The sequence below is a fragment of the Solanum pennellii genome, chromosome 1 (genome assembly GCF_001406875.1).
Source record: "Solanum pennellii chromosome 1, SPENNV200".
Taxonomy (NCBI): domain Eukaryota; kingdom Viridiplantae; phylum Streptophyta; class Magnoliopsida; order Solanales; family Solanaceae; genus Solanum; species Solanum pennellii.
In genome coordinates this window covers 84,560,491-84,569,922 of record NC_028637.1, presented here as the reverse complement: position 1 = coordinate 84,569,922, position 9,432 = coordinate 84,560,491, and the positions used below count along the sequence as shown (strand labels likewise).

Genomic DNA, 9,432 nt, shown 5'->3' with positions numbered 1-9,432 from the left:
ATCATATGAATGTTCCTAAAACTAACATTTGGGAAGGCTAACTAACAACACATCATATAGAATGTCTATGCTGCCTCACCCAACATATCACCAAATACTAGTACTCCCTCAAAAAGTTTCCCTATATATATCCTTTATTGATGAAAATCTCATCAAATCAAGTCAAAACATACCCTTAATAATTTCCTTATAATCAGTAATCCTCATATTAAATTATTATTCTTTTAGTGATTTCTGAATTTTTTCAATGCTCTTGTTTGAATCTCCGATTCTGCTAATACTTTGTTATTTCGTAGAAAATTTGTATGCAATTCAAATTGAAATAAAGTTTTTAAATTTTGGGTTAAAATTTCCCTTATCTATTGGAGTAGGTTTATTTTGATCTTTCACATACAACCTAAGCATTGTAATTCCTTAACTTTGCTAAAGTGAAGCGCTTTGGTCTCCCTAATATATATATATAAATATATATAACAATGTTAAAAATTAACGGCAAGAATAATTTTTCTAATGGTGCAAATTTCAACTAAAAATGTAAAAAACTAACGGCAAGAATAATTTTTGTAATGGTGCAAATTGCAACTAAAAATGTCTCTTTCTTGTTTGATGCACATTTTATTTCTTCATGCCTTCTTCCATTCTAAGGATTAATCTTATATAGTAGTAGATATTTATTTGAGAAGACAATACTTTAGAGGTAGAACGCAACAATATATTTTTCCTTAGTAATAAAATGGCGTTAAGTGCGATAACACAATCTAGAAAGCCGAAAGAATTTGTCCAATGAATTTTATATTTTACAAGTCACACGAGTTTAACATCGCTACTTTTTTGTTAAGAAGATCAAAAGTGCTCCACTTTAGCAAAGTTAAGAAATTAAAAATGCTCAAGTTATATATATTTGAAGAACCAAATGAACCTAAGTATACTCCCATATATGAAGGGATAATATTAGCGCAAAATGCGAAAGTTGTTTAAGGCATAGTGAAATGAATAAAACACTGAAGATATTTTCAAACACGTTAGAGGTGCCTTGATATAGTATGTAGTTACTAATTAACCCATTGGACCATATTCACATACGCATGCTCAAGAATTTTTTTTTAAAAAAAGGTCAAAATAAGCATGCTATTGTATATATTAGAGGAAATTGTAGTTATATAGCTATGTAGGGTGACCACCACCCAAAAAAATTGGAATCTAATATAGCAATGAACTGTACGCAAAGTTATATCTGATCAAATAGCTAATTCTCTCAACACAGACAAAAAAACAACCAAATTGCCTCTTCTGACTTCAATTTGCTTGATTCATACATACATACATGCTAAAGAAATATCAGCCACTTTCACAACAAGTGGATTAGGATATTGAAATTTCAGCCACTAAATTTACAATTACTTCTCCTATAAATTGATCATAATACACACACCTAAATTCGTACAACAACAACTTAATTAATTAGCCATACCACACATATATAAGAAGTTGCTATGGCCTCATCAAAAGTTTTCTTGATTCTCATTTTGGCTGCAGTAATTGCAACCCCTGTTGCATTAGCCCAGTTAGGAGGACTTCTGGGTGGCCTTCTTGCCCCAACAAGTATAGAAGGGGTTCTATTTTGTAGCCTTAACGGCAAAATAGATGTCCTCAATGGAGCTACCACCCCAATTTTCCCTAGTAAGTTCCTTAATTCTTAGTAAGGGAAATTACTCGGTTAAACAAATTTGTACTACTAATTTATTCATTATAGCTATAGTTGCTATAATTACCGCTCACGACTAAAATCATACATTAATCATGTGGACTGACTTCGAGTTTGTATAATAAACCACGTTTGTATAGGTATAATTCGCCAGAATATACAAACACATATGTATAATATACAATTATCTAACCGATATACATATACAATTCACCTCTTTCCCTCTCTCCTCCCCCTCCCAATCTGACTTATCATATATACAAATACATATGTATAATAACCAATATACATATACATTTCACTTCTCTCCACTCTTCCTTTTTTTGTAAGTATACATACACATGTATGTAAGAATTAAGTCGTTAGTGTTGAAGTGTGTGAGCATGTTTGTTTATTGCAGATGCATCGGTGCAATTGCGGTGTGGATCAGGAAATGTAGTATCAAGTACAACAACAAATGGATCAGGAGCGTTTTCGTTGGTGACGAGTCCTGTACAAAGTTTATTATCATCCTTGTTGTCTGACTGCAACATAGTGGTTACAACTCCGCTCTCAACATGTAACGCTACCTTACCATCCGTTGGGGTTCTGCAGGCACCTTTGCAGATTGTTGGCAAAACCGCTGGTGGACTTCTTAATATTGTCAATGTAGTTACTGGTGCTTTTCAACTTATCAACTAAATAAATACTGCCCCTTTATACTATGTGTTACGTTATTAATTACATTAATTAATGTTTCCTAGTGATGCATCAGCTAGTTAGTGTTGCTGCTGATGGCATAAATAAGGATTGTTCTTTCTGTCCACTCTAATTGTTTGAATGTTTGTCATTATACAAGTGCAAATAATGTTTGCAGTTAAGTGTAATATTACTCTACTCGTATTGTTTCCATTTTTATTTTCTTTATATATTTCCAAATAGGATCCGCGCAAAAAAAAAAAAAATCGCTTGTCATTCATTGGTTATTAGTGGCATTCCAAAAACGTATTCCTGCTTGAAATATCGATACGTTTTCTTGTTTGTCCTTCTACTACGAAAATAACGTTTTTCTTGGGTATAAATTTGTAAAATCTTTAATTTCCTACGAGTTTTGGATAAAGTACCCAAGCCTAAGGTGATGGTGAGGCAACTATATATACTCAAAGGGTCATTCACGTGAAAGTGTCTCATATATATATATATATATAAATAAATAGAAATTTTTATTGATAGGAGGTTCGAATTCACAAACTACTGTAAAAAATAATTTTTACCATTTTTTCTTACTATTGAGATGTCAATTAATTTTATTAGGAGATTCACAAGTTAATATATATATGTGTTTATTTAATTTTCTAATCAAATATAAGATTTATGAAAAAAGCTAGCGATTATCTGGAAATAACTCATATCTATCATTTCTCTCTTTTTTCTTAAAGAGAAATCATCCATATAGATTTGATGTTTTTCACATAATTTTTATGAACTCAATAATAATATATCTAATTAAAAAATTAATATTAAGATATCTTTAAATAAATTTTTGTGCACAGTATGAATTTAGTTGTCTTTTTAACTTAATCTATCAAAATAAAATAAAAAACATATAAAGAACAAATTTTAAAATGAGTTTAATTAATATCCATCGACGTTGGACAAAAAAATACACGGACATCTTATTTTTTGGACTTAATTTTTTAAAATTAAAATATTCAAATATTATTAATAATAATAAAAGAGTGTTATATGATAACTTGGACTCTAATTAATTATACAAATTTGATTAGGATTCTTATTTGTCTTAACAAAAATAAAAAATAAAAAATTCTTTCAGCTTTCTTAGTTGTATTGACGTTCCTTCTTCATCTACATACACCATTGAAACAACTGACATACACCATTGAAGCAATTTGAAACAATTATCATGATAGTGTTTTTCTTGTATATCTTTTTTACATAACTTATAAGTCTTTTTCGCAACATGAAAAAATGTTTAGATAGTATTTTCATTGCTTCAAAATTAATTTTCTTTTCTCATTCGATCAACAACACAACAAATTAACTAAAATAATTCATGTAATGTAGTCCAATCTAACTAGTACTCAAAGTCCATATATCAAAACAAATTAAACGTTTCAAAGAAATTTTCTCATTTTAATGTATGAAGAATTTTATGTTTTGTGATGACGAAGATTTTTAAAGAATACTTTTTAGAACTTTTCAGCAAATTGAAAAAGTTCAATACATTAGCCATGAAAATATTTAAAAATTTTAAGCTAACTCACCTTATCAGTCTAATATCTAGTAATTGTGTATTGCAGAGAACTTTTGAAATCTCTAATTTAGAAGAGCAAAATGCAGAAGGAATTGAAGATTCCTTGGAGGATATAGAAAGCAACATGAATGCAGTTGTACATTTTATTCCTCAACTAGGTGACCAAGAATTAAGAGAGCCTTACATCGGTATGGAATTTCAATCACTTGATTCTGGATTTAAATTTTTATCTTGATTATGCTCATCGTAATGGTTTTAGTGTGCACAAAAATTGAATTAGTAGATCAAGAAAAGAAAAATTCATTATTGGTCAAGAGTTTGTTTGTTCAAAAGAAGGATTTCGTTCAAAAAAATGTCTTGAAAGTAATAAGCAACGAGATGAGACTAGAGAGGGGTGCAAAGTGATGATATATATTGTTGGGATTTAGCAAGTGTGAATGGGAAAAGAAAAGAGAGAATATGAAAAGTGAGTGAGGGAACTACTTTGGAGGGAAAATGAAAAGTCATTTGCAAAGTGCAAATGAAAAGTCATTTCTCCCATATCGGCAAAAGAAAGGGAAATTGTTGTCCTTATATAAGGAAACACTTCCATTACTTCTTAAAGAGCTAAGAAGAAGATGCCCCCTCGCGCCGTTGTCGTCGCTCGCTCGACCTCGGATTTGGATTTGGATTTGGAAAATGATGTGATTGATAAATTGATAAATTTTTCGGACAAAATTTATTTAATCAGTTTTTGTTAAATCAAATAAATCCTGTTAATATTATCTCTTATAAATTTGCGGGTAATGGTAACATTCTGAAAAGTTGTTACTCTTTTCGAAAAGTCGTTACTTTCCAAAAAGTCGTTATTTTCCTAACAGACACAATTTTCCGAAAAGTTGTTATTTTTTCCAAAAGACACAACTTTCTGGATAAAAAGGGTCTGAACAGATTTCACTGAACAGACACGTTCCTTGCTGAAAATGGCTATAAAAGGAAGTCAATTTTTGATTTTTCATACACCAAAAAAATTTTCATTCTCTGCATTTATTTTTCTCTGAAATAAAATCAAAGTGTCGATCGACTGAGTCTGTGTGACTTGTTGCTGTTCTAAAGTTCGCTGAAGTTAAAGAAATTTGAGGTACCGCTATTTCTTTAACAGGTTTAATCCGTTTTATCTTGGGAGAAGTTAATCCATAACCTTGGGTACAGTGAGGGGATTAAATTTCTTAAGGACACACAGTAGTTTCTGTGGACTCGGATTACTTCTTGTATTTTATGTTTTTTCTGCTTCATCTTATTTCTGTTTCTGTTTATTAACCTTATAAATACAGGTTACTATAAGAATAACATATATGTCAAAGAAAGAAGAAGAAAAGTGGGTTATAGCTAGGCTTGTCTCAAATCATAATCATAAACTTGCTTCTCCTAATAGTCAGAAATTCTTGCGATCAAAAATCATAATCATGAACTTGTCTAAAATCATAGCTAGGCTTGTCTCAAATCATATCCAGGCTTGTCTCAAATCATAATCATGAACTTACTTCTCCTAATAAACAGAAATTCTTGCGATCAAAAAGAAAAAAATCAGAGGCTCAGAAAAATTTTATTGATCTCTTAAATAATCTGGTGTTCGTCCAAGTAAAATTGCATCAGTGTTAACTACTCAGGCAGGGGGCGTAGAGAATCTCAATCTAACTGGACGAGATATTCAGAATTATTTGAGCACTAAAAGGTAAAATTGTCTTGAGAAAGGAGATGCACAATTGATGTTGAAATACTTTCAAAAGCAACAATCTGATAGGGTAGGATTCTTTTATGCAATACAAATGGATGTGGAGGGTCATTTAGCTAATTGTTTTTGGGTGAATGCTAGGTCTAGGATAGCTTACAAGAATTTTGGAGATGTTGTCCTATTTGATCCTACATACTTGACAAATAAATATAAGATGCCTTTTGTTCCATTTATCGGAGTTAATAACCATCACCAATCTACTTTATTTTGATGTGCTTTTCTTTGGGATGAAACGGAAGAAACAATTCAGTGGCTATTTCATACTTGGCAAGAGGCAATGTTTGGTATTTTCCCTTGTACAATAATTACAGATTTGATGTTGCAATAACAAATGCAGTTGCAAAGGTGTTCCCAAATAGTTCACACCAGTTTTATATGTGGCACAGTGAGAAGAAGATTCCTGAATATCTAAGTCATGTTTTTCATGAATTTGATAATTTTAAAAATGACTTTAGTAAGTGTTTACATTTTACAACAACTCCTGAGGAATTTGAAACTGCTTGGATTGATATAATGAAAATGTACAATTTAGAAGAGCATAGTTGGTTGCGTAGGAGATACACAACTCGCGAGAAATAGATTCCAGCATATGTGCGAACTACTTTTTGTGCTGGAATGTCAACAACTCAAAGAAGTGAAAGTATGAATAAATACTTTAAAGATTATCTTAACTCTAGTACACCAATGAGTGTTGTGACGCAATATGATAAAACTGTTAACGCTAGGTATGACAAAGTAAGGAAGAATGATTATAAGACAAACCATTCAAAGGCTATTTATAAGATAAACAACAACTAAAACACATTCTCCTCAAAACTTGACAAGAATACCTCCTTGAAATCTTCCACCTAAAGTATATGCATGTGTTTTCTCTCCACAACTCCATTTTGTTGTAGGGTATGTGGATAACTACTTTCATGAATAATACCAAGAGATGTAAGCGATGTATTGACTTCACTATTAAAAAACTTTATACCATTGTGTGATCTTATCTTCTTGACACTTCTATTGAACTGATATTGGACTAACATAAGGAAAGATTTCAACATTGGAAATACATCACTTTTCATTCTCAGGAAATACAAACAGGTCATTCTAAAATTATCACCAACTATAGTAAAAAAGAATCTACAACCATTATGAGTAGCAGTCCTATATGGATCCTAAACATCTAGATGAAGTAAATCAAACACTGCAACTCTAGTCATGCTTGTTTGAAAAGGTAACCTAGTTTTCTTTGCAAGAGGACAAATTATACACTTATTACATGCACTAAAATCAGTAATGTCTCTACATATATGTTTTAACACCTTTGGAGAAGGATGTCCTAGCCTGTTATGCCAAGTCAGGTTGTGTGAAGTTGAGTGTTGTATCATGGACCTCCTAAGCTTGAAGTTGGTTCCTCCTTATCCATTATGTGCATGTACTGTTGATACATGTTTTGATCCTGGTGTCTAGGTGCAAAAGCATCAGCAAGATTTGCCTTATGTCCTTTATCAGTCACATTTTTTGCCATTTCTGGTTGATTGCCTTGAGTAGCTATTGGTCCTGACTTCTTCTTGAATTTCCAATCAGGAGGTATTCAACTAATCTGAAACAGTTCTCCTTGATGTGACCTTGAATTTTACAATAGTCATATATTTGATCCCAACGTTTCTTCTTCACCTGCGATTTCCTTTGGTAATTGCTTATTCCAGCATACAATGTAGTTGGCTCTAGAATGGCCCCTACATTATGTGTGCTTGTTGTCCATGCATCAGATGCTAAGAAGTGGGCGTGAGGTGAGGTGTTAAAGAATGACAAACGTCCCACATCGGTGGTTAATGAGATGGGTAGACCCTCCTCCCTTTGAGCTAACTTTTGGGTGTGAGTTAGGCCTAAGACCTAATTTCACAAATATCCACATAACTTATTCCACCTTTTACCTCACGTAATTTATATATATATTCTCATAAGTTATGTTGGTATTAATTATGTAGGACTAAATTATATATAGATTCTCATAAGTTATGTTGGTATTAATTATGTAGGACTAAAAAAATGTAACCAAACACGGTGTAAAATTATACATAAATAACTTTTATACAACATTTAGAATCCTACCAACCAAACATGATATAAATTGTGTTTTTTATACATAATACAAAATTTCTACTAGACATAGTAAACCAATACAACTTTTTATACATGAATAAAATATATCTTATACCATATTATAACTAAGTGACCCCTAATTACTCAAATGATAAGATAAAAGAGACTATATTTTTGTAGTGTAGATAATAAGATTTGTATCCAAAAATAATGGAAACATATCATAATAATCATAGTGTTTGATTTTAAATATAGTGGATATTATATTTTTGCGAATCATCCTATTCTTCTTTTAAAAAGTAAACTCAAGGAACTCTGAGCTTAATTTTGAATTTAGTTAACTTGTGCATGAGATCAACGAACTTTAAGCTTGATTTTGAATTATTATTTTGATCTCTACAACTTTTTAAGAAATACCTAGTAGATGTTTGTGGATAAGAACTCTGTAGTGTTTGATGCATGAACTCTTCCTAACTTCTTGTTATAAGTCTAGTGTCTTTCTCGAATTATGAAATTTCTATTTATAGTTGTGGAATAGAAAAGTCGTAATGAAAACAAATTCGTTAGTCAATCAAATTTAAACTTATATGAAAATATTTAATTAGTTGAAACATGTCATTTATACACATGACACATTCTCACTGATCCTTTAATTTGACCAGACATGTTGAATCACTTTGATATATGACATAATTTTATTGACTCCTCAATTTGACTTGGCATGATACGTGATATCAAATTGAGCCCCTACGATAAGATTATATTTTGGACTTAGGAAAGTAGGTTCAATTCATTATTTGTAGTCCAATTTGATGGATTAGCCCAATAAAATTGGATTCTAATTTTAAAAGGTCATTCAACTTAATTAGTCCACAATATTTATCTAGACTAATTTATATTAAGTTTAATATAATTTATTTCTTTATAAAATTAAATTTAATAAATTTTCACTGTCCACCGGATAAAATTAATTTTACTATGGCTCCAAATTCCAATCATTAGCAAAAAAATTATATTCATTCAAATTCAATAAGAAGCAAGAGGTTTTGGACAAGTGTTGATAATCCTCAATTCTATTTTGATCATTCATTTTGACTCTTTTTTCTTTCTTGTGATTAAACACACCCAAGCTCCAAACTGTAGGGGGAGGCACAAAACAACACAAGTAGGATACAACACCTACAAGGATCGACTTCAAGACAATCAACCAAATATACTTCACCAATTTACCAAAAGAAATTCACCACTATATTAACCAAGCTCAAATCAGCAACACATCAATTGAATCACAAGCAAATATGAATTATAAATACGCAAGTGACACACAAGATTTATACGTGGAAAACCCCTTCGGTATGAAGGATAAAAACCACGGGACTTGAAGGAGTCCACCCTTCTTCTTCTCTTATTATGCAAATTGAGGGTAAAAACACCCAACTCAGTCTACAAGGATGTCACAGCCCACCAACAACAACATACATAAGAGCCAACACAAAAGAGAAGAGAAATTGGGAAATATCACCAAGAAAAACGCAGGTTACGCCAGCAGCAATAACAGACGATCAAGAACTCCGATTGACGATCTGAACGGTCAAGATGTAGTGC

At 31.4% G+C, this 9,432-nt stretch overlaps 1 protein-coding gene across 1 annotated transcript; it reads left to right on the top strand.

Annotated features, from left to right (window-relative positions):
- The first annotated feature begins 1,422 nt into the window (after positions 1-1,422).
- Positions 1,423-2,581, top strand: LOC107011344 (phylloplanin-like). The gene is made up of 2 exons (XM_015210810.2): positions 1,423-1,680; positions 2,106-2,581. The coding sequence occupies exons 1-2, from the start codon at positions 1,494-1,496 to the stop codon at positions 2,384-2,386; spliced, it is 468 nt and encodes a 155-aa protein (XP_015066296.1). The 5' UTR covers positions 1,423-1,493; the 3' UTR covers positions 2,387-2,581.
- Positions 2,582-9,432: the final 6,851 nt, after the last annotated feature.